At 58.0% G+C, this 24166-nt stretch overlaps 2 protein-coding genes across 6 annotated transcripts; one reads left to right on the top strand and one right to left on the bottom strand.

Annotated features, from left to right (window-relative positions):
- Window positions 1–445: 445 nt before the first annotated feature.
- Window positions 446–15229, bottom strand: NDOR1 (NADPH dependent diflavin oxidoreductase 1). Of its 5 annotated transcripts, none has more exons than XM_030506859.1 (15): window positions 15082–15229; window positions 14761–14860; window positions 14284–14361; window positions 13789–13886; window positions 12740–12838; window positions 11978–12079; window positions 11270–11476; window positions 10818–10939; window positions 9538–9758; window positions 9095–9202; window positions 8284–8398; window positions 7234–7380; window positions 6548–6666; window positions 3626–3720; window positions 446–647 (listed from the first exon to the last, which is right to left on the bottom strand). In XM_030506859.1, exons 1-15 carry the CDS (start codon window positions 15225–15227, stop codon window positions 503–505), a joined length of 1902 nt encoding a protein of 633 aa, XP_030362719.1. In that variant the 5' UTR covers window positions 15228–15229; the 3' UTR covers window positions 446–502. The 5 variants fall into 5 exon arrangements, with proteins under 5 accessions (XP_030362719.1, XP_030362720.1, XP_030362721.1 ...); XM_030506860.1 differs by having other exon boundaries at window positions 14761–14895; window positions 15082–15138; XM_030506861.1 differs by having other exon boundaries at window positions 14761–14913; window positions 15082–15099.
- TMEM203 (transmembrane protein 203) lies at window positions 15126–15944 on the top strand. The gene has a single exon (XM_030506865.1). It carries the CDS (start codon window positions 15248–15250, stop codon window positions 15656–15658), a length of 411 nt encoding a protein of 136 aa, XP_030362725.1. The 5' UTR covers window positions 15126–15247; the 3' UTR covers window positions 15659–15944.
- The last annotated feature ends 8222 nt before the right edge of the window (window positions 15945–24166 follow it).

Here is a 24166-nt window from a genome sequence, read left to right on the forward strand (position 1 = left end):
TGTCAAGGCAGCCTCCTGCAGCAAGCACTGCTGCCACTGACTAATATCAGGGTGGAGAGGCTCCATGCAACAGCTCACTTCCTCCAGGTCCCACCACCACCACCAGCCAATGCCAACACTGAGCTGCAGCGATGCCCGCAGGTGCTGGTCCTCCAGCACGGGGACCCCGGGAGCTGGAGCACGTGGATGGGATGGCAGCTCGGTCCCACGCAGGAGCCAGCCAGCAGCATTCCACTCCTTGCCTCCACTCCAGCATCGGGAGCCTCCACTCCAGCGTGGGCAGCCAGGCTTCACCCCACCAAACCCACCCCCAGCAGACGGGTTCCCCCTGCCCATCGTGGCCCTGCTGCCGTCAGGGAGCGGCTGGTTGGATAAACCCACTCCCTCTGCCAGGCCGCTGTCCTGGTTGGGATAATCTCATCCCAAGAATGATGCCAGAGGTGGATCCTTTTGCTGTCTCCTTTATTCAGGCACAGTTCATGGGGGAGTCTGGGAGTCAGGCTTACGACCAGGTTTCAGACTGGAAGCGCTGAGACCGTTCCAAGGCTGCCAAATACTCCTCTGCTTCAGAGGGTGACAGGCCACCTTCCAGCTGCAGCACCGACTGCAGGGCTTCGGCCACCGCCGCTGGCATCTGCTTGGCATTCCTGGGGGAGAGAGGAGGTGGTGCAATGGAGGGCAAGCAGGAAAACTGGGGTGTATCTGCAGCCCCAGTGCCCTGGCAAAGCACGGCAGTATCCCCTCCAGCTGAACCCACCACCCCAGCACAGAGCACAGGGGGAACCTGCCTCGCCCTGCAAGAGAGGCTGCCTGGCACTGAACCAATGACAGGCTTTGAGAGGCAGCTCCTGCATTCCTTAGGGAGCAGCACCATTATCCACACAGGACTTCTCAGTGGTGGCATTTGCAGGCAGACATGGCAAAGGAGCATCACAGCTCAGTAGCCTTAGCTCTGGCCCCATATTGCTCCATTTCCTATCACCCTCATTAGAGGGACACAGGGAATATGCACAAGGTGTAATTTATCAGTGGGAGAACAGGAAACTGTCCTTTCATCTTGGGAAACACTCAGCGTGGAACGTGTCTGATCCTGAGCTGCTGAGACGACTGCTGTGAAGGAGCAGCCGCGTCCGTCATCTGCCATCTCCTTGCAAGAGATCTGCAGTGACTGTTCTGATACTTGCAACCAAAGCCAGTTCAAACCTCCAAATAAAGAGAAATGGTGAAGAAAATGTGAGCTCCTGTGTAGAAAATACCCAGAGGATCCAACAAGACAACAATCCAAGACAATTAGTTCCCATGGGAAATCAGAAATTCAGACTTTTTCCTGGAGAGAGTTTCACTCGATGAACTGACTGTGCAAAAAAAACCCAGCTAATAAAACATTTCCCAGGCTGCTCCAATTGGCACAGGCAGCTGGTAACGTCCTTGCGGTGTCCCAGGAACAAGGCAGAGCTCTGACTTGCATTTGAAGCTGATTAACATCCCAAAATACACAGAAAGGAGGTCTTCTTTTTTTGGAAGTTGCATTGTTTCTGAGTCAGGCACTGATATGCAAGTCCAAGATCATGGAGCTGGGCTTGGGATGCAAAACATGTCAAATAATAGCTATTTTTCGCAGGAAAAAAAAATAAGAGACATTTGCAACCTTTTTGCTCCCGGACACAACCATAGAGAAGATCCAGCCCTGGCTCCCCAGAGCCTGCCCCAGGCAGCAAGGGCCTGGGAAGGCAGATACACTGTGCAGCATGGGCGAGAGCCAGTGCTCAGGGACACGCAGCCCAGGACCCACTTCCCCATCTTCTCCTGGCGTGGCTGAAACTGTCAATACTATTTTTAGGAGAAAAAGAGGCCATTTTGAGGCCAGGCCACCTGCACCTTCCTGTTTGGCACCCCACTGGCTTCCCAGAGTCTGTGGGTCAGGGAAGGGCACTGTAATCCTGGGTATCCAACAGTGAGGTGTGGGTTGGTCAGGATAGGTGGGGAAGCACCCACTGGGAACAGGACAGCTGCCATTTGTATGAGGATGAGGCTCTCAGATCATAGAATCCCAGAGTGGTTTGGGTTGGGAAAGACATTAAAGCTCATCCAGCTCCAACCCCCTGCCACAGGCAGGGACACCTTCCACTAGAGCAGGTTGCTCCAAGCCCCTGTGTCCAACCTGGCCTTGAACACTGCCAGGGATGGGGCAGCCACAGCTTCTCTGGGCACCCTGTGCCAGTGTCCCACTACCCTTGCAGGCAAACCCCCTGCAATGGGGAGAGCTCTGCAAACCCTGCTCTTTCTAAGACACTGATCCCTTTTTGCCCCTGTCCCCAGGGTGCCTCCATCAGCACCAGAAAGTAACAAAGAGGACAGAAGAGGGAGAGGACAGAGCCATCAAGACACCATGCCCAGTGGCCACCCAAGAGCTGCCCAATGGTCTCAGCATTTGGGCTGTGGACGGAGGCACAACTGCAAGTCCCAAGTGCAACTTGATGGAGGAAATAGAACCCAAACCCCAGATCCATGGGAAGGAATGGCTGGTTTGGGATAAGGGCCCCGGAAGCCCCGTGGAGCAGCGAGGCACAGCAGAGCAGGGGCAGCAGCCTGGCCTCTGCTTCCTGGGCAGCAACCAAGAATGTCCCTCTCCTAGGAATGCAGCGAGGCCAGTCCCACCCCACGAGGCACCAGGGAAGTTCCTGCTCTCGTGCAGGACAGGCAGGGAAAAGCCTTCTGCAATTGCTGCTTGTGTCAACAGCAAGGCCCAGGGTTGCACAGCACTTCCCAGGTCACGGGGTGCACGACAAACACCATCCCCAGCCTCTCGCCAGCTTGAGGAGCCCAAAGCATTTCACAACCCTCACCCTGGGCAGCGGGGAGCAGCCTCCTCCCTACAGCCATACAGGCAGCAACAAGGGCAGGCAGGTTAAGGGCTTTGCCCAGGGAAAGAGCCAACGAGCAAGGAATGGAGCTGCAGATGCTCTGCCTCCAAAGGTCAGGCCCCACGTTTTGGCCAACAGTTCAAGATTTCCAACCAGCCCAAGCCTGGTGAACGATTGTGCTGCCAAAGGAGGCAGGGTGCAGCGCAACATGGCTTGTCTCTGTCCGAGGAAGACAGTTTTGACTGTAAAGAGCAAGTAAGAATGTGCCAAGAGTCCCAAAAGCTGCTGCTCACAAGCCCCAGCGCTGGTGGAGCCCTGGCTGATTGTGCTTTAAAAGCCTCCTGCCCAAGTAAGTGGCCACAGGAACCACACAGGCCTTTTCTTCCAGTTTCACTGGGTCCTACTGGAGGAGGGGGTGTGAGGAGGCCGAAGATTTGCCATGGGTCAGAGGTCAGGCAGCTGCTGGCATGACTCTGGTCATGGGTGCTGGCAGTTGGAGGGGTGGGCACAGGGGGTCAGCTGGAGCAGCTTTACCATGGTTGTAGCTCTGCCCCTCCTCATCAGAGCACAGGGTAGGTGAGAAATGGCCCCCTCGGTCCAAGGCTTGTGGAGCAGGACACGTGGAGAGGAAGGAGCTGGTCCCTCTGCATGAGCCACTGCAGCCCTACAGACCTGCTGAGCTGAGGGAATGGCTCTGGGGACGTGGGAAGCAGCAACATGCAGCCCCGCTCCCTTGATCCCTGCAGAGCCCTCGCACTCACCCAGCCAGGTAGACATGAGCATTCCTGCTGCTCAGCAGCTCCCACACCAGCCTGCGGTTCTCCAGGATGCGGTGCTGGACATAAACCTTCTCCTCCTGCAGGGAAACACAGTGCTGAGCCCACCAGTCCTGCCAGCAGCCTCAGCTCCAGCCCCAGCCCCAGCTCCAGCTCCAGTCCCATCACGCCTGCCTGACCCTGGGGATGCCCTGACCCTGGCCCCCCCTTGCCAAGACTGTTGCAGGGTGAGACCCTTCCCCCCACCCCTGGATGCTGCTCCTGCTACTGGTGGAGACCTGAACCAGCTTGGAAGGACAGAAAGCTTGGAAGGGTGGCCTTGGTCCCACTCCCTGCCCTGCGCTGTACTTAGGGACCGGGTACAACTGACTTCTGGCACAGCACAGCCCAACCCAGCTGAGGAGAGTTCCCACAGGGTTAATCCACAAGACTTCATGCATCCAAGCAACTGCCTACAGACCTGGCTCCTGCCCAAGAGGAACACCATTGCCAACGTGCCTGAGTTCACTGCTGGCTCCTCCGTGACAAAGGTGACACTGTGATGGAGGCCAGGCCCTCAGCCACGTGTCCTACCACACGGGGCTCTGCACAGCGGTGGTGCAGCCACCACCCCACCTCCTCCTCCTCCCAACCCATCCAAGCCCGAAGGCAACGAGGCTCCTGTTGCCTTGGAGGCTCCCTGTGTGCTGCACAGGAGGTGTGCGTGGGAACAGCCCGGCTGTCACAAGAGCCGGTCACTGCAGCGTCAGCAGGTCCCACACAGCTCCACTGCAGTCAGGTCACCCCTGGGCACAGCCCCGCTCAGTGCTGGTGCTGCAGGGGGTAAGCAGCCCATCACAAGCACCAGCCCTGCCAGCAGCTCAGCTGCAGCACCTGTGCCATCAAGCAGAGGCTCTGCCAGCAAGGTTGGGCTCCCAGCGGGTCACTTCAGGAGCTGCAGTGCCCCAGAAACCAGAGCACCCAGTGACAAACCCGCGTCTCACTAACCCCAGGGCATCCTGCTGGGAATGAGCTGCATTAGGCTGGGATCAGTCTGCACGTGGGGAGATGTGATGTGACAGTCACTGCAGAGGGGACTTTATGGAGAGAAGAGGGGAATCCTGCTCAGCCATGGAGCATCCCAGCTCCTGCCAGGCTTACTGGAAGCAAAGGTTTTGACAAGTTCATGGCTGTGGTATCATAGAATCCCAGACTGGTTTGGGTTGGAAGGGACCTTAAAGCTCATCCAGTTTCAAGCCCCTGCCACGGGCAGGGACACCTTCCACGAGAGCAGGTTGCTCCAAGCCCCTGTGTCCAACCTGGCCTTGAACACTGCCAGGGATGAGGCAGCCACAGCTTCTCTGGGCACCCTGTGCCAGCGCCTCAGCACCCTCACAGGGAAGAGTTTCTGCCTAGTATCCAACCTAAATCTCCCTTGTTTCAGTTTAAACCCATTACCCCTTGTCCTATCACTACAATCCCCGACGAAGAGTCCCTCCCCAGCATCCTTGTAGCCCCCTTCAGATACTGGAAGGCCTCTATGAGGTCTCCATGCAGCTTCTCTTCTCCAGGCTGAACAGCCCCAATGTTCTCAGTCTGTGTTCACACAGGAGGTGCTCCAGCCCTTGCTCATCCTTGTGGCCTCCTCTGGACTTGCTCCAACAGCTCCATGTCCTTGTGATGTTGGGGACACCAGAACTGCACACAGTACGCAAGTGGGGTCTCAGGAGAGCAGAGGGGCAGGATCCGCTCCCTCGACCTGCTGCTTACACTCTGGGGGTGCAGCCCAGACTGGAGGGGGTTCTGGGCTCAAGAGCACACTGAAGCTGGGTCATGTTCAGTTTCTCTTCAACCAACACCCCCAAGTCCTTCTCCTCTGGCCTGCTCTGAATCACTTCTCTGCCCAACCTGTAGCTGTGCCTGGGACTGCCCCAACCATTGTAGCTGTGGCTCTACGTATCTCCTACAGCTGCAGATACAATGGCCCAATGCCCCCACTCGCCTCCCTGTGTGGCACTACAAGGGCTCAGTGGCAAAAGACTCTCATGACAAACAGAGCAGGTGGAGGACGGAGGCCAGGAGGCACACTCCAGTGTGAGTCCCGTCGCTCCAGAGTCTGTGAGGGCAGGAGGAGGCTCTGCGGCTGCTCTCTAGGGAGCAGTGGTGTGAGCCATCAGACAAAAGGCATACCGGTCACCCAGTAAATCTCTGCAGTGCTGCTCTGGGTCATCAAAGACCTGGCCTTCACAGACGCATTCAATTCATGCCTTGCAAGTGACTGGATAAAAGGTGCTGGCTTCATGTCAATGCACGCACCCAGCCAGGAGAAAAGGACTGGTGCAGCTGAGCTACCTGGAAATACCAATTCTCACCCTTTTTATCAGATCTCTGTTTCAAAGGCAGGCTGAGCTGTCAGTGCCATCAAGGGCACTGAGGCAGGGCAAGGCAGTGAAAACACCAAAGACACTGCCTGGGAAATACGGGAGCAAAGTGAGGGGCTGAGCTGTGAGGGTGCTTGTACCTCCAGGAGCTGTCTCCTCATGGCTGAGGCTTGGGGAGAGCTGGCACAGGGGCCACTAATCAGAGGGACACGGTGGGGAAGGTGGCACTCAACCCAGAAAGGTGAGTGCATGGTGACCCCTGAGAGCTCGAGAGCCTTTCCTCACTCACGTGGTCCAGCCAAAGCAAGCTGCTCACCCTTATCTGCTCTGGTGCCTGCTGGCCCTGTCCCAGCCACCTTTCCACATCCCGGCTGGGCAGTGGCACTGCAGTGCTGGGGGATGCCAGCCAGCACCGAGGTGACCACTGTGCACCCCACCAGGCCCTCCTCAGACCATGCCAACAGGTACAGGTGCAGAAACACCGGCAGAGTCCCATCGGTGCTGCCTGAGGTGCTTCTGTATCCACCCTCCTCCTCTGGGAACTAACCTGGTCCCTGGAGAAGGCCGTGAAGAGGGTCAGGAAGCCCTTTGCCACCAGCTCCTCCCACTCTGCCTGGCAGTAGAAGTCCTTGGATTTCTGGCGGCAGCCAAAGAACAAGCAGTTCCCTGCAGGGAGCAAAGCAGAGGGGCTGTGCTGGGGACTGAGCACCCTGCGAGTGCTGGGCACTGCTCCTGTGGTGCCCACAGGACCTGTGGCTCTCGTCTCTCTGCTGAGCTTGGCTGACAGCCCTGGCCTGGAAGAGCCAGGAGCCACGTGAGCACGAAGTCAAGTGACCTGTGGCAACCAAAGGTCCCCAAATGGTGGTAAAGCAGAAGATGGGGAGCAGATAGGGTAAGAGGAGCTCCCCACAGCTGCATGTTCCCCTCCAGCAGCCTCCTGCTGAGACCCACAGCTGAGCCGGGGAAGTAAGGATGGGACAAGGGCAGAGGCATGACTCCATGTGCAGCAGCAAAGCTCAGTAACCCATCTCCGCTCACAGAGAGCCAAGAAAGAGCCTCTGCAGAGCCCTGTCTCAACCCAAGGACAGCAGCACAGCCTGTGACTAACCACACAGGCTGCACACAGCAGGGTCTGGGCTTCACCTGCCCCAGAGCCCAGCTTGCCCCCAAACACAGCAAAGCCTGGGCCTGTCCAAGCCCTCAGGAGCACCCAGAGCCAGGGCCACCCCTCACCTCTCCGTCCCTGTGCCACCCGCTCCTGTATCGCTGCTCGGAAAGGTGCCACCCCTGTGCCAGGGCCGATCATGATGACGGCGGTGTCGGGGTCAGATGGGAACTTCAGGCCCCCCTTCTTCACCCAAAGAGGCACCCGGACATCACCTGCAAAGCAAACAGACCAACTGGCACCACCCCACCACCACCTCCCTCCAAAGATGCTGGTGGCTCCTGTCTTAGCACCACCCCAGCACCAAGCACCCTGGTGCCATGGGGACACTAGAGGTGTGTGAAAAGCACTTCAGATGTCTCAGCCCTGTCTCTGCAAGCACCTGAGTGAACCCCAGAGCAACGCAAGAGCCCCACAGCACATGGGCTGTGGGACAGCCTCCTCCTCACACAGTGAGGTGAGGCAGAGTGGAGGTGACAGCAGTGGAGGTGAGCAGAGATCTCAGCCTGGCTGTCAAGTAAGGGAGGGCCACACTTGCCTCCTCTGGGAGCCAGAGGAAGGGTGAAGATCCTCATCTAGCTTCTTTGAGAAGACCCAATCTTGCCCTGGAGTCATACAGAGTAGTTCTCTACTATCCTGCAGCAGGGAGACCCCATGAGCTTGTCACGTTTGCTTGGGACCCAGCTGGAGGGGTTCCGTGGTTGGAGCAGCACACACAGGCTTTGCAGGACAGGATGGATGTGCTCATAGGAAGGACCATCCTTCTCAGAGCTGGTGCTACAGGGCTGGAGGTGTCCAGCAGTGAGAGCACTACCAGCTCCAGGACACCAGGAGCAGCCCACTGTGGCACAGCAGGGCCCTGGGAGCACGAGAGTCAAGCAGCTGGCACATAACTAGGAGCTCAGGGTGCTCAGGGCAAGCTGGAAGAGCATGCAATGCTCTGAAGAGGATAGGAGCCACAGGGAAGGACTGTCATTGTGAGTTCAGCCCATCCTGCCAAGCCAGCGTGCTCCAGCTGCCCATGGTGGTGGTGCTCCACCACATGGCCAGCACTACACAGCTCCACCACAGTCCCATGGGAGCAGCACTGGGTATTCTCACAGAGCCCAAGCAATTACCTTGCTCTGGGTCAAGAGAAGCCAACCAGGTAGAGCAGAGGCCACGGCGGGGTTTGCTGAGCCGCGTCTTGTACCGCACCACTGCCATGAGGATCTGGATCCGGTCAGGATGAGCCTGTGCCCAGACAGGAGTCAGGAGAAACGAGAAGCCACCCAGTACAGCTCTGCAGGAAGAGCCCTGTGCCTGCTCCAGGGACAAAGCCAGTGCCCAGCTCCTGCCAGGGCACCTGCAACACTCGGCCCAGCCTGAAACAGCCACTCGGACACAGAATGGAGCACACCCTGGCCCAAAACCTTTCCAATGGGGAAGGCGATTTTCCCAAAGAGGCAGTGCTGTGGGAATGCTCTGCACAGGTAGCAACAGCAACAGACACTGTCCAACCCAAGAGGTGCCCATGGAGAACAAATGCCAGCCGTGCATGGGATGACATGTGCCCAGCCACCCGGGGCAGGTCCTACTGCCACCTCCCGGCAGCAGCAAGAAGCAGCACTCCCCTTCCATGGCCACACTTCCCAGGATGCTCCCAGCCTCCGTGCCACTACATCCCACTGCTCCCTGTGACAAGGACACCAGACCTCTGCCGTGCAATGGGCCAGCCCTGGCACTTGTGGGGCCCTGAGGTTTACATCCAGCATGTCAGGGCGCTGCAGGCTTACAGCAGAACAGGGGTTTGGGTGGGCTGTGGGTGCTCAGAGGGCCTGGGAGCACAGCCCGAACATCCACAGTTTGCACAGCACCAGTGGTCAGCTCTGGCCCTGCCAGACCCTCAGCCCAGAACCTGACTGAGGCTGAAAGGGGCTGAGATCTTACCAGCATGGAGGAGGCGATAGAGAAGGCGCGGGGTCTGATGCGCGGGATGAGGTCCAGCAGGTATTCGGGTGGAATGGCGCACGTGGTGTGAGGGAAATCCCACATGACCTGCAAACCAAGGTGGGTGAGACCTAGGACAGCCCAGAAGCAGCCTGCCTGCTTCTCATGAGGTTAGAGGCTGCCCCACACTGCCCTTGACTGCAGCCACTACCTTGGCTACCTCTGAGCACCAACCCTGTCCCACCACTCTCCTCTCACCTCCAGGCTGCAGCACAGGACCCACCATAGAGCCCAGGCAGTTTTAGAGCTGGTCTTAATCCACCAGTGAAGTAGATTAAACTCTCCAGCCAAGAAATAATGGCTGATCCTCTGCCTGGGTGCTTTATCCACGGCACAGCCCTCACAGCCCCATGTGGCTCTGCCATGCTCTGGGGCAGCCTCACCTCCAGTGTGGTCCTGCGGGGCCGGTTGCAGTAGCTGTACAGCTCCTCCTGACCCTGGGCAGAGCTGAACTCCTGCAGCTTCTCCCTCTCCAGCTCGCTGGTGGAGAAACAGGACAGGAGCTGGAAGAAGGAGCGCCGTGGCACGCAGGAGATGTCCAGGTAGTGTGTGACCAGGTGTCGGATGGAGCAGGGCTGCGGCAGCAGGGCAGGGAGGGCTGTCCCTGCAGGGGAAGGCAGGGGGGGGAGCTTAGGCCAGCATGGGGCTGGATGCAGAGCACTGCCTGCCCGCTGCCCCTGCAGCTCTGCAGCTCCACAGGCACCCACACAAGAGCAGCCCTGCTGCCTGCTGGCACCCAATTGCTGCATGAGCGTGCCAGAGGAGCCAACTTTAGTTACTGCCACCACTGCTCCCTCCATGGGCTCCCACTCCCTCCTACTCTCCCCAGCTTGCTTTTCAAGCCCACAGGTTTGCAACAGAGAAAGGCACTGGTGTTAAGCTGTCCTTTACTTTATGCAAGTGTTTTAGGATGACGCCTTATCCATATGGGTCCCACCTTGTCTGTACACAATGCAGTGGAATTAATCAGCAGTGTGGTATGTGTCAGGCCTGTCCTTGTCTCCTGCTTCTCTGCCAAGGGTGTGAGGAGCAGCCTGAATTTAGAATCATAGAATCACAGGCTGTTTGGGTTGGAAGGGACCTTAAAGCTCATCCAGTTCCAACCCCTGCCACGGGCAGGGACACCTTCCACTAGAGCAGGTTGCTTCAAGCCCCTGTGTCCAACCTGGCTTTGAACACTGCCAGGGATGGGGCAGCCACAGCTTCTCTGGGCATCCTTTGCCAAAGTCTCACCAATTTCTCTTGGGTTTGCCTGCCAGGCCAAAGCCCCAGCACTGAAGCACTTGCAGGAGGTCACTGGGCAGAGTGGGGAGACCTGCACACCCCAAGCAAGGCAGCACAGGCTTCCCGACTTAGGGTGGGGAGGCTGCAGGATCCTCCACACTGTGCTGGGACTGCAAAGACACAAGTCATGGGTGCAGCCTGGACACTGCTGGAGTTCTCCCACGAGTCACACTGGCCCTAACGTGGGATGCACAGGCACAGAGAGCTGGGAGAGAAGGAGAGCCCCTAAACTGTGAGACAGGAACATGTCCTGTATCCATCAGCCACTCCCAGCTCCCTGTAACCAGGTCAACAGCAAAGGAAAAGCAGAGCTCCATGCTGAGCCAGGGCTCAGAGCAGGCCTGTCCCCAGGAGGGAGGGAGCAGTGGGCAGCACCTACCGGGCTCTGTGGGCTTCAGCACAAAGTGTCTGTCCGGGTCCAGGTGCAGGAGCTGACAGAATTGCTGCACATCTTCAGGGCAGTTCTGGGGCTGCACCATCACCACGTCCCCAGCACTGAACCTGGGGGTGCAGTGGGACCAGCTGAGTGCAGCCATGGGGCAGGCCATGGGCACAGCACCACCACCCAGCACCCACAGCAAGGCAGAGGCCACAGCTCAGCCCAACTCCCAGTGACACCAACGTTGTGCTCTCTAACTGACAAGGCAAAGAGCTGAGCCATGGGCAGGACATTGCCATATGCCCCTGACTGCCATGGAGGGGGACACTGCAGCCAGGACCACATCCACAAGGCTGCAGCCTCAGATCTTAGGGAAGAAGGGGAGTGGAAGAGGAAAGCAACGGGACACCCCATCCCACCCAGCAAAGTTGGGGAGTCAGGAAAATGCTCACGTGATCCCTGAGCCTGTGACATCGAATTCCATGAGCCGGACATCCTGGAAGTGGGATTGTGCCGTGAGCCGCTGGTTGGACACCACTGGAGCAGCGAAGGGACAGAGCTCAGAGGGAGCAGCTCTGGGTTTTGTGGGCTGGAGCAGGGCCCCGTTGGGCTGTGGGGAGTCCTCAGCCACGTAGTGTAGGGTGTACTTTGGGGGCAGGCTGGGAGAGGAGAGCAATGCAGTTTGGTTACCTCCATGCCACAGCTCCTCTGCTGCTGTAGCGCTAGAGGCTGGAGGCAGGGAGAGGCCTGAAGTCTCCCCACCATATCCACCACCCATCATCCCTGTCTCCTAGAGCTGGCCTGTGGCAAGGGAATACAATGCAGACTGCCAGGAGAAGGAGATCCCAAAGGCTCCAGATTAGGCAGAGAGTGGTGGTGGGCCATACATGCTCAGCAGGGCTACCAAGGCAGAGGCACATCAGGACAGCAAGATGGACAGAACCCTGCTGGGGCAGCACACTCAGGGGACAAGGGGACATCCCATCCAGAGAGAGATGGGCCACCCGTGACCGAAGTCCAAGGGATACGTGGGACCCCAGAAGCTACATGGGGAGGCTTCCTGGTCAAACAGAGCTTATCCCCACCCCAGGAAAGAGCCAAGGAAGCAGAGCATCTCACCCCAGGCAGCTCCAGCAGCCCTTGCCTCCCCCTGCACTCACCGTACATCTGGGCTGATGATCTCAAGGCCAGGAGGGAGAGGATACAACATGAGGATCTTGTCCCATAAGGCCACAAGCCATGGATCAACCACTGCATCCGGCCTGCAGGTGGGAAAGTCGGGCTGCAGCAGTGCAGCAGCATCTCTTCAGGCTCAAGTGCTGCTACACCTGCACCCAGACAACACTGAGCCACCCCTGGGCAACAACCTCTACTCCGCTTCCACTACACAGTCACTCCATGCCATTCCCTGCCAGCTTCAGATCTGGAAACACCTCAGCCACTCTGAGCACTCACTCACTCTCTGGGAACCAACCACTGATGCCTGAATAGAACCACCAACCCCCTACACACAACTGGTGGCAGTCACCAACTCTTGGAGCCACACACAACCTCTGCCCCGTGCGAGGCGAGCAGCAGCACAGCTCGGCTGCTGCAGTGCAGCAGGTACGCAGCTGTGTGACAGCCACCCCCTAACCTGAGCGGGACTGGCGCAGAGCCAGGAAATGTTTGCATGTGCTGGGGTACATGGGACCCCCTGGAGAAGGAAGTGACCCAGGTCCTGGCACAGGAGACCAGTGACCAGCACGTTCACAGAGAGCAGCAGGAGGCTGCTGCCACATCTAGGGCACAGGAGCACACCCGTGGTGGGAGCAACACGCTGCTGTCCCCTAGGCTGGGGTAAAGCATACACAGCCCTGCCAAGAACAAACCTATAGAGCACCCCAGGGCTCCCCCCCTGCATCCCTCCACTGGGCTCTTACCCCAAGTCATGCTGGTCATCTCCCAAGGCCACTGGCAGCAGAGGGTTGCCCCCAAGCTGCAGCACCCGCTTGTGCAGCTTCTTCGCAACAAAGTTAAACCTAAGGAGAGAACAAGCCCAGCTGCAGAGATCCAGCCAGAGGCAGCACGCAGGACCTGGCCCTGGCCACCCTGGGCCTCCATCCTGGGGCAGCTCAGAGAGCCATAGAAACACGTACTGATTCGGGTTGGAAAGGACCTTAAAGCTCATCCAGTTCCAACCCCCTGCCACGGGCAGGGACACCTTCCACCAGAGCAGGTTGCTCCAAGCCCCTGTGTCCAACCTGGCCTTGAACACTGCCAAGGATGGGGCAGCCACAGCTTCTCTGGGCACCCTGTGCCAGCGCCTCAGCACCCTCACAGGGAAGAGCTTCTGCCTAAGAGCTCATCTCAATCTCCCCTCTGGCAGGTTAAAGCCAGCTGGTTAAAGCCAGCTGGCTACCACTTGCTGGGACGCTCAGGCTGTGCCCAGCTCCCAGAAGGGACTCGGGGAGGTGCAGCTTCCCTTCAGGGCAGCTGTGTCCCAGACAAATACTTTCTTCCTTCTCACCCCTCACTGCCTACGGAGCTCAGGCACACTCCCATCCCTCCCACTACAGCTCTTTTGGTCACATGGGAACAAGCTTTTGGGGCAGAACTGGGTTCTTTGCCACCTAAAACTCTGTGTTTCACATCTCTCATTGGCTTGGTCCACCCAAATTCCTGTGGCACAGGCTGTCCTGCAACGCAGACACAGAATTGAATGCTGTAATAAATGACTGGAAAAAGATGTGTGACAGACTGCAGCAAAGCATTGCCTGAAGAAGCCAGGAGGAAAAAAACAGGCAGAAGCCCAATTCCTGGGGGTTAGAAGGGTCAGGGACTGATTTTGAAGGCTGGTGGGAATTACATTTTGTCTGAGCTGCTGCTCTAGAACCAGGCTCTGTCTCCCCCCTTACACCCATCGTTCTCCAGCTACTCTGGTCTCGCCGCAGCCAGAGCTGAGCAGACCCGGAGCCTCAGAGCTGCTTACTTGGGGTAGGAGGAGTCGCCGAGGCCCAGCACGGCGTAGTCCAGCCGGCAGAGGGAACCAGGGGGCAGGTTCTTCCGGAACAGGAACCGCCAGAACAGCTACAAAGGACACGGCGGGAGTCACGCTGCTGCCAGGGAACCTTTCCCTGCCTGTCCCCCGCGCCATGTCCCCACCCGCCGGCTCCCTCCTGCCCTGCGCTGAGCCCCAGCAGAGTGGGGAGCGTGGCTTTCTGCAGAGGTGACCCTGAGAGTAGGCACCAGGAGGCCAGTGCTCTGTGAGCTCTGCAAAGCTGCAGCTCCTGCCATGCTGGGGCCTCTCCAGCTGCTGAAAACTCCCCAAGCTCCCTGCCCGTGTCCCATCAGTAACACAAGACGTGACTGGTGCTGCTCCAAAGCTCCCCCATCCAACAATAACCACTGCTCAAGCTGCTTCCAGGGAGAAATCCAGTCACTGGATGAGGAATGTAAAAGCAACATGGAGAGGAGCACTTCCTACCTTCATGTTGTCAGGGGGGTCACCCTGGCCAGTGGTTGCACACACAAATACCACCAACAGCTCGTTGATGAGGTTGGCCTGTGGGCATAACATGGAAGGGCACATTCAGGTCAGCAGCCTACAAACACATGTCCCAGCTGCTCACATCACACAGACTTCATGGACAGAATAAAACCCACAGCCCCACATGGCATGCCCCACATGCTGCTGCAGTGCCTGGAGAGGGGGTGCTCCTCGGAGCACCTCGTCTTGCAGAGTGCAGCTGAGCTCTGTCATCTCACACAGACAAGAGTCAGTGCTCAGTTTTCACACCCCTTCAGCTGAGTTAAGCATAAGCTGCCCTCAGGAAGGGCACAGAGTCAGGGTCTGGTGAAATGGAGCAGGTCACAGCGAGGATGCCCGAGTGCCACAAACGGAGTTGGAGGAGACGGAGCCAGAGCACAAGCGCCTGGAGCTCGCCCCTGCATCACCACTCACCACATCATAGCTGTCCAGAGCCTCCACTGTGCACTGCAGGTGCCGCCGCTTGGCTTCTCTGCCGATCCTCTCGGCTGTGTCTTGAGCTGTCCCCGTTTGGCTGCCAAAGAGAACAAGGAGCTTCCGTGCTGCCATCTGCAAGAGTGTCACAGGCTTCAAAGGAGCGTGTTCAGCTGGGGGGCTAAGACCCACATTCAGGCTCCTCTGGGCCGAAGCCGGGGGCCGAAGCCGGGGGCCGGGCGCTCGGGGCCGGGGACAAGCCCCGGCCCCGAGCCCCGGCCCCCGTCTCCGGCCCGTCCTCCGGCGCCGCCATAGACTCACCACACGCCATCCCCGCCCCGCCGCTCCTGCTTACGCCGCCACCCCGCGACACTCCGGACGTCACAGCGCCGCGCCGCAGACGGGGCCCGGCGGGCCGCGGGTCCGGTGCCCGTGTCGCCGTGTCCCCGTCCCCCCGCAGCGCCCATGTCCCCGCGGCGCCGGGACCATGCTGTTCTCCCTGCGGGAGCTGGTGCAGTGGCTGGGCTTTGCCACGTTCGAGATCTTCCTGCACGGGCTGGCGCTGCTGGCCTTTTCCGTGCTGCTCGTGCTGAAGGTGGACGGCGCTGCCGCCGCGCTGTCCTGGTGGGTGGTGTTCGTGCCGTTCTTCGCCGCTGATGGGCTCAGCACCTATTTCACCACCATCGTGACGGTGCGGCTGTTCCAGGACGGCGAGAAGCGCCTGGCCGTGCTGCGGCTCTTCTGGATCCTCACCATCCTCAGCCTCAAGTTCGTCTTCGAGATGCTGCTGTGCCAGAAGCTGGTGGAGCACACGCGGGAGCTCTGGTACGGGCTCATCATGTCGCCCGTCTTCATCCTCCTCCAGCTGCTCATGATCCGAGCCTGCCGGGTGAACTGACGCCGCGAGGACGAGTCTGCCTCCCCTCGGGCTCGTAGCGACCGGCAGCGGGCTATCCATCCCCTGTCTGTTTCTGTACGGAGGGCAGCAGGTTACACAGGGCTGGCGCTGTGTGCTGTCACTGAGCTCGCTGCCGGGTCACAGTGTCGTGTTTCTTCCAGAGATCCTTCTGTGCTGCATCCTCTTTTCAGTTTACTCAGCTCCTGGTGTTCCCGTGCATCCTGCCCTGCACTGTTTGATATGCTAGTCGTTTTATTTTAAAATAAAAATGCATGGAAGGATTAGTTTTATTTATAAAATTCTTTTTCACTTGAAATAGTTTGTACTTTAAATTCCTGCCCGGAGGATGTGGATTATCTGGAGGTTGGTTGGTTGCTGTGGATGTCCTCAGACACCCCAGACCACTGCTGCTGCCTCACCTGCACTGCCCAAGGCCACACTTGTGACAATGTGCTGGCTTCAGCTTCTGGTTGACAAAAAGCTCCCCATGACCTGGCTTCAGTGTGTGCTTGAGCCCAGAACCCCCCCATGTGCTGGGCTGCGCCCCCAGAGCATGAGCAGCAGGTCAGGGAGGGGATTCTCCCCCTCTGCTTCACTCCGGGGAGAGCCCCCCCTGCAGTCCTGATCCAGCTCTGGGCCAACAACACAAGAGGGACATGGAGCTGCTGGAGCGAGGCCAGAGGAGGCCACGGAGACGCTGCGAGGGCTGGAGCAGCTCTGCTCTGGAGCCAGGCTGAGAGAGCTGGGCTGGGGCAGCCTGGAGAAGAGAAGGCTCCTGAAGGGGAGACCTTAGAGCAGCTCCAGTGCCTAAAGGGGCTCCAGGAAGCCTGGAGAGGGGCTTTGGACAAGGGCCTGTAGGGACAGAACAAGGGGAATGATTTTAACCTGCCAGAGGGAGATTGAGATGAGCTCTGAGGCAGAAGTTCTTTCCTGTGAGGGTGCTGAGGTGGTGGCACAGGGTGCCCAGAGAAGCTGTGGCTGCCCCATCCCTGGCAGTGTTCAAGGCCAGGTTGGACACAGGGGCTTGGAGCAACCTGCTCTAGTGGAAGGTGTCCCTGTCCGTGGCAGGGGATTGGAACTGGATGAGCTTTAAGGTCCCTTCCAACACAAACCAGTCTGGAGTTCTGTGATTCAGCAGCACAGCTGGTTTATTTCCATCTTTCCTCTCACTTCCCTGAGCCCTTTCATGTCTTCAGTGCTCTGCAGGGCTTTATGTGGCCATGCTCTGAGCCAGAGAGAACCCATGTGTGTATATTTTCAAACAGAAAAGTCGAGGGTTTTTTTCTTTGTATTTCAGATCCATTCCCTGAATACTGAGATGGGGTGTTGGGGGCAAGGCATGGGGACAGGAGTGTGCTGGTTGTGAAGGGGGGGGTCACACCGAATCCCAGTGCTGCTGTGAGACGCTGTCCCCAGACCCCCAGGAAGTGTCAATAAGTCAGTATTCCTCAGGGAAGTGTGGATCAGTGTGTTCAATACCAACAGCACGTCACACCTCAGCATCACTTGGGCTCGACTCCTACCACGAGGGTGCGAGATGTCAAGTGTTGCTCTGGAGCCAGGCCTAGGGACTGGTCTCCTTCTGACGCAGAGTTTTACAGACCTTTCGACTCTGTTGATGACGTTGCCTTTGACAAAACACCTCGTGGGAGCCAGGACTTCCCTCCCAGCCTCTGCTGCTCCCTGGCGCATCCCCGTCTCTGCCCCATCCACCCGGCACCTCCTGGTATCACCCTCTCTTCTCTGCTGCTTCATGCAGAGAGGATCTGGAGCTGCAGAACTGCTCTATAACCAGCTCTTCAGTTCAGAGTCACTTAGCAGAGGCCTGAGGAGCAGCAGGAACATGTCTGTGGGTCTGATTTCCCCATGAGGTGCTCTGAGGACAATGAACAAGTGGCTGCTCCTTTCCTCTCTAGAAAGTGAATGGGAACTGGGAGGAAGTTTCCTGCTGGTGACAATGATTGTCCCTTTGCACTGCTGCTAGCTCATCCTGGCTGTCACAGGACAGCAATGGGAGAACCAGCCACCCACTCCAGCAGGTTCCATGAGCTGACACCCATTTGGGCAATGCTGGAGCTTAGGCCCTGATGATAGAATCAAAGAATAGTTTGGGTTGGAAGGGACCTTCAAAGCTGCTCTAGTCCAAACCCCTGCAAGGGACATCTTCCACTAGATCAGGCTGCCCAGAACCACATCCAGCCTGGCCTTGAGTGTCTCCAGGGATGGGGCATCCACCTCTCTGGGCAACCTGTGCCAGTGTTTTACCACCCTCATTGTAAAGAATTTCTTCCTCACATCCAGCCTGAATCTCCCTCTTTTAGTTTAAACCCATCACCCCTCATCCTTTCGCAACAGGCCCTGCTAAAAAGTCTCTCCCCATCCTTCTTATAGGCCCCTTTTAAGATGTGCACTGTGACCTGCTCCCCACCAGCCTCTGTTCACGTGGCACCTGGCTCCAGCCCTGGCTCCAGCCCTTGCTCCATGTCCCCAGTGGCTCTCAACGGCCCATCCTGGGCTGGCACCAGGGTCCTATGCTGTAAGTATGGGCCAGGAACACTCATTTTGCTCCATCCTTGCACATCCTGAGGTGGTGCCAGGCCTTGAGCACTGGGACCTGCCTCTCAGGAGCTCCTCTGCTCCTGCTTCAGCTTGTGATGTGGTTTTCCAAGGGTCGGTGTCACCAAGGTGCAGCTGTAATGTTCTAGATGTTCCTCTGGTCTGTCCGCTTGGAACCAGCCATCTGCTGGCACGCGCCAAGCTAGAGCAAACCAAGGACACATCATCTGGGAGGAGCACGGCTTCTGCTCCTTGTCCACTTCCACCTCACTCCAGTGTGAGTCCATCCCCGCTCTCGGTGTCCCTGTGCCGTGGTTGTGCCCACGACGCGCCCGATTGCTCCCAGTGCACAGGCCACGGATGTTGCAGTCACTGGTGTGGGTCTGGGGAGGGAGAGCACTGGGGTAAGGGGCAGTGGGCCTGAGGGCAAGGCTGGGGTGGGGCAGGGGGACAACCAGCATCTGCTGATGAGTGTGAAGAACTGGAACCGCAGAGGGTAGTTGGTGAAGATGGAGATGAGCAGGAAGAGCAGCAAAGCCTCTGAGTCAGGAGGGGACACTCATGGAGTTGCCCTGGGGACTGCTCCGTGCCTTTGGACTCTCCCACAGCTCCCAAACCACCAGAGAGGGGCAAACCCAGGAAACCTCAGATCAAACAGATGAGCGCATGCTTCAGCCTCGCTTGGCAAGGAGCAGGGCCTGGGACTGGCAGCCCCAACCTTGCGAGCAGCACGTCACCGGGCGTGGGGTGCGACACGGGGACAAGGCCACGTCCACGCACTTGCAAGTGGCTTTTCCAGCATTCTGGAGCTGCCCTGGGGAAGAGCCAGTGCCCAGCAGGTCCCAGCTCTGCTCTTCTGAGGTCAGGTGAGCTCCCAGGGGGTTTGGGGACACGTTGCTGAACTGTGGCACTTGGGGTGCTGCCCTGGGGTGCTGCCTGCATGGCTGGGGTGGTGGGTTTTGCTTGGCAGCCGGCACCAGCCGTACCCTATGCTGGTACTTGCTCCTCGTGCAAAGGAGTCACCTGCTGTGCCCAGGGCCACCAGGTCCTGCAACAAAACATCCTGTGTCCTCACACCCTGCAGGGTGCAGTTGTGGCACACCAGCCTGTGGCCAGGGAGATGTGGCTACACAAAACTCCTTCTGGGAGCATCACCCTCAGTGAAATTCTGTGGACACAGCTTGGGGGGATCAACCCTGACCCCGTCCTCTGCCTGGTGCGAGCCATGGACTCCCCAATGTTCCCTGGCATGGGGAGGGAGGCTCCTCAAGTCTTGGGCCAACAGACTCTGTTACATACTGGGATATGCTCTGACAAAGATAAACATCTCACCTCTGGGTTTATATTCGTTGCTGCCAGCAAGGCCTTTCCCACACTCAACTGCAGCTCTGCTGCTAAAAGCGTGTTAGGGGAGAGCCCTGGCTCGCTCCCAGCCCAGAGGTTGCCCTGCAGACACGCTGGGGAGCGGCACAGAAGGAAACTAAGGTGGTGGAATGTCTTCTAGAGGGTTGTAGAGTCAAGAGCAAGGCACCAAGATCAGAAAGGATCATTGTGGTTTATCATTTGTGGAAGACGTAGACACAACACGTAGGTGTCAGGATTGGGAATTACGTGACATTCGGGATGGTGGCTGACTTCAGTGACCCCGGAATTTGTCTTGCATTAGTTATGTTGGCTTTTACAGCATCCTTGGGGTGGAGCAGAGACGCAGCGACCATCGGGAAGCTGCTGGGGGCAGGCAGGTCTCCAGCCGTGCCGGGAACCACGGCTGCCAACACCTTCGTTTGTCTTGTGTCTTTGGTAATTTTCACACGCTCAAAGCATTCGCAACCAAAAAACACTGACTCCAGCTCTCACCCTGACTGCCTTGGCCACATCCACTGTTGGTGTGGTGCTCGCACCACCCTGCATGTAGGCAATGGCAAACTGCAGCTGTCTTATCTCAGCTTCTAAGTGCTGTTACCCCATGAGCACATGGGTGCCCTTAGCTGCTGCAGCCTGCATGCTCAGGGTTGGTGCTCCCAGGACTTCATCAACAGTTGAAAGTACAGGTCCAGTTTGAATCACCACCCTTGGAAAGATGTGATGAGATGTGTGGTGCAACTGGCACTGGCTCCAGAGGGGAGCAGCCAGGGTGGTGGGGGCACAAGGAGGAAAGGCTGAAGGAAGGGAGGCTGCAGCAAAGGTGAATTCCCCAGAACAGCTTCTCAGAAGCTTTGAGGAGACTTTAGGAGAGATGTGGGTGGCACAGCATCCAACAGCCTCCACCTCCTGCAGCATCCCTCCACCACATCCCTCCATCCCAGCACATCCACATGGAGCCCATCACCACAGCTCTGGGCAGCACATCCCAGCGGGGAGCTGGTGCCTGTTCCCCAGTCCCCTGCCCTGCAGGGCTCAGCCAGCTCCACTGTCAGTACTCTAACACTGATACTTCCATTGATTTCATTAATCTCGGGATCTCACGAGGATGCAGCATTGTCCTGAGCCCCATTGAGTGCTGTGGGAGATGGAACCACCACCAGCACCTGCTCTGTGGTAGCTGTGCACGGGAAAGGGGAACAGACTGGGGTGTCCATGGCCAGCACAGGGGCTGGCTCCAGGCACGTGTCCCTGACCCAGAGCACCCACAGCTGAGATGTGGCATGAAGACAGTGACAGTCAGGGGCAATTGGGGCATATTTAATAATGGCGCACACTGGGAAAGACAGGAGGGAGGAGGAAGGGGCTAGTGTGCTATTTGCCAGCTGGGACAGCAGGTGTGGGCATCCCAAAGGCAGCTTTAAATGCCCCCAACTCCACCAGTCTTGCTGGAATCAGGCTGGAAGAGAAGGATGGAGCTGGTCTCTGTTGGGACCAGTCACAGGAATACCCAGGGTGGGTCTGGAAAGGGATCAGGGGGCAGGAGTGAGCAATGGAGCTCACCCAGAGACATGGGACCTGCACAGAGCACTGCCTGCACCTCCCAAAGTCAGAGCTGGGGTGACCTCGTGGTGCAGAAATTGAATGGTTGGGAAATGAAAGACTCTTCTGGCTCTGAGTCAGGGTGTTTCCCCTTCGGCAGGCACAGGGAAGATGTTAGCAATGGAGGTGATCTCATTTCACAAACACCAGCATCTCAGTGACTGGCAGTAATGGTTGGGCTCGAACCCTGCAGACTCTCCACACCAGCCTGGCAACTTCCTTCTTGGTCTCAACGAGTTGCTTCAAGGGCCACAGACAAAAGCAGATCAAACAGGGGCGTGTGCGTACTCTACCACTTCTCCGTAGTGGATTTGTCCACCTGCAGTCAGAAGAATGAGACGCTGGCACAGGGTGCCCAGAGAAGCTGTGGCTGCCCCATCCCTGGCAGTGTTCAAGGCCAGGTTGGACACAGGGGCTTGGAGCAACCTGCTCTAGTGGAAGGTGTCCCTGCCCATGGCAGGGGATTGGAACTGGAGGAGCTTTAAGGTCCCTTCAACCCAAACCACTCTGTGATGTAGGTCCCTTTTCGGTTATGAGCAAATAACACATTTGGCTCTCTCCAGAGCATGTCCCTGAAGGCGAACAGGGCTGGGGCCCATCAGCGCTGAGGACCTGGGAGAGCCACTTGAGAGCTGGTGCTCCTGTGGGCCAGGCACCTCATGGTGCTTCCAGGTCCTGCCATGCTCCATACTCGGGCACCACGTCACCCCGAGCCCCAGCCTGTGTTTTAACAGACAGACCCATTTGGGTGGGACTATCTGAAGAATATTAATGGCCGCACTGTGTGTGACCCAGGGCCAGGCTGTTGTCACCCCACCAGAGCCCAGCCGGGGCAGGGGCTGCACATGGGGCAGGCATGGGCAAGAGAGGAAGCAGCCTCATCCCTGCTGGAATGCCAGGGGGGAAGTAGAAGGAGCCGGTGCTCAGCCCCTTCAGCAGGAGGAGGGAAATCTAAGGCAAAGATCTAATGAGCTCATCAAGGGGCCTCTGTGGGAGCCCCGAAGGGAGCAGGCACAGGGCGGGCAGTGTGTGATGCCGTGTGCTGCGGATGCAGCTTTGGGAAGAGGTTCTCAGGGAGCCCTTCTCCTAGTCCCATTGGGCTCATGGACTCTGCTCCCCGCAAAGGGGCAGAGCATCCTCCCAGTGCTGTCCTTCTGAAGCTTTTCCAGGGAGGATTTTGTCCACAAATTAAGCCATAACCTATGACTTGGCTCAGGAATATCTGGTCTAAATGAAGAAGTGCTAACTTTAATGGATTTTTCTGCTGAACTATTTACAGATAATATTCATCAAAGCCTGTCCTGGCTCCCACCCCTGTGTCTGCCTTTGTCCACCAGCCCACTGGGGTCTATAGGATAGCACAGAAAGAAGGGTCCTAGAAAAGAGGGTGCTGGGAGAATGGGGGTTCCTGGTCCCCCTCAGCCAGGACAGCTTGGGGCCCTGCAGCTCCTGATGGGTTTCAGGGAGGAGAAGGAGAGTTACAGCACATGGAGGAGCTCAAGTGCAAACCCAGCAGCACAGCCCATCCCACAGCTCTGCCTGAGCCCTGCCAGGCCTTCGGCACCCAGACAGGCTGTTTGCTCAAGGACAGTGCTGGTGAAACTGGTTCTCCTGCTTTTGCCTCCCCAAAGGAAGTTGGGTGCTCAGGACCCTAGGAGGTGGCTGAAGGGCTCCAGCATGGGGCATGTCTCCCGGCCACACTCGTGGCTGTGAGGTCAATGGCTGCTGTGCAGGGAACGGGCACATCTGCCCATGTGAACAGGAACTGGTGCACCCAGGCACTGCCTTCGCAGCAAGCAAACACCCCGGGTCTGGATGCCCATGTTCTGCTCATCAACGTCAACAGGCGCCTTCCCCAGCTTGACCCCAGTCTCCAGCCCTCAGGGGCTGTGCCCATCTCAGTAACAGGGCTGAGTCTGGTCCTGCCATCCTTTTGAGGAGTGTTCAAGGCCAGGTTGGATGGGGCTTGGAGCAACCTGCTCTAGTGGAAGGTGTCCGTGCCTGTGGCAGGGGCTTGGAACTGGATGAGCTTTAAGGTCCCTTCCAACACAAAACCATCCCATCATTCCATTATTCTATGAAGATGCGTGGCTGAGGGCTCCTGGTAGCTCCAGAGCACTGAGGCTGCTCCAAGGCCCCCTTGGAGTAAACACAGCTCCTCGAGGGACCGGATCCCTGAGGAAGGGCCACAGATCATGGGTGGGACCATGGGGCAATTTGTCCCTTGATGGCACACGTCCCCATCTGCCTGAGGGTGTTGTCCCACTCACCACACTTATGAGGGGTCCATTGCTCTCAGGAGCTGTGGTGGTGGACCTGGAAGCATTGCAAAGCTTGCTTTGGGTGCCCGGCCCCAGCTGCACCCCAGCCCCTCCTGGGACAAGCCCCAGTCTGGATTCTGACCATTCCATCCATCCTTTCTTTTGGCAGCCCAGGAGAGCCTGCCACGCACCGTGGCATGGTGTCAGCTGAGTCCCAGCCAGGTCTGTCCTACCCTACACTTGTCCTCACATGGACCAGGGCTGTTCCTGGCAGGGCTTGTCCCATGCTGGTGGCAGCAGGGTTGCCAAAGGGCTGAGCCTGGCAAAGAGATCCAAACCCCTATGAACAGGGACAGAAACAGCAGGTCAGGCAGTCCCGCTGCCCGGGTGCTTGCGGATGGAGTCACAGCTCCCTCCTAGCTAGGAAATTATTACCTGTCCTTCTGCCCACAAGCAGTTAAGATGTTATCACATAACCTCTGGAACTATTTCTTTACTACAGAAGGATCAGGACAAGCAAACCAGAGAGTTGCTCAGCCTGGGTTTGGAGGCAGGAGCCAGAGGGTTTGATCGGCTCTGGGTGCACGCAGACACCGCACAGTGCCAAGTGTCCCAGGCGGACCGGGGCTGGTGGGTGCCTCTGTCCTGCATGGGGATGAGTCCCCCTGGCTCAGGACATCTCTGGACCAGCCCCTGTGCAGCCAGAGGGGGACTGACGGACCTGGGA

The sequence above is a fragment of the Strigops habroptila genome, chromosome 15 (assembly GCF_004027225.2).
Source record: "Strigops habroptila isolate Jane chromosome 15, bStrHab1.2.pri, whole genome shotgun sequence".
In the NCBI taxonomy this organism is placed as follows: Eukaryota; Metazoa; Chordata; class Aves; order Psittaciformes; family Psittacidae; genus Strigops; species Strigops habroptila.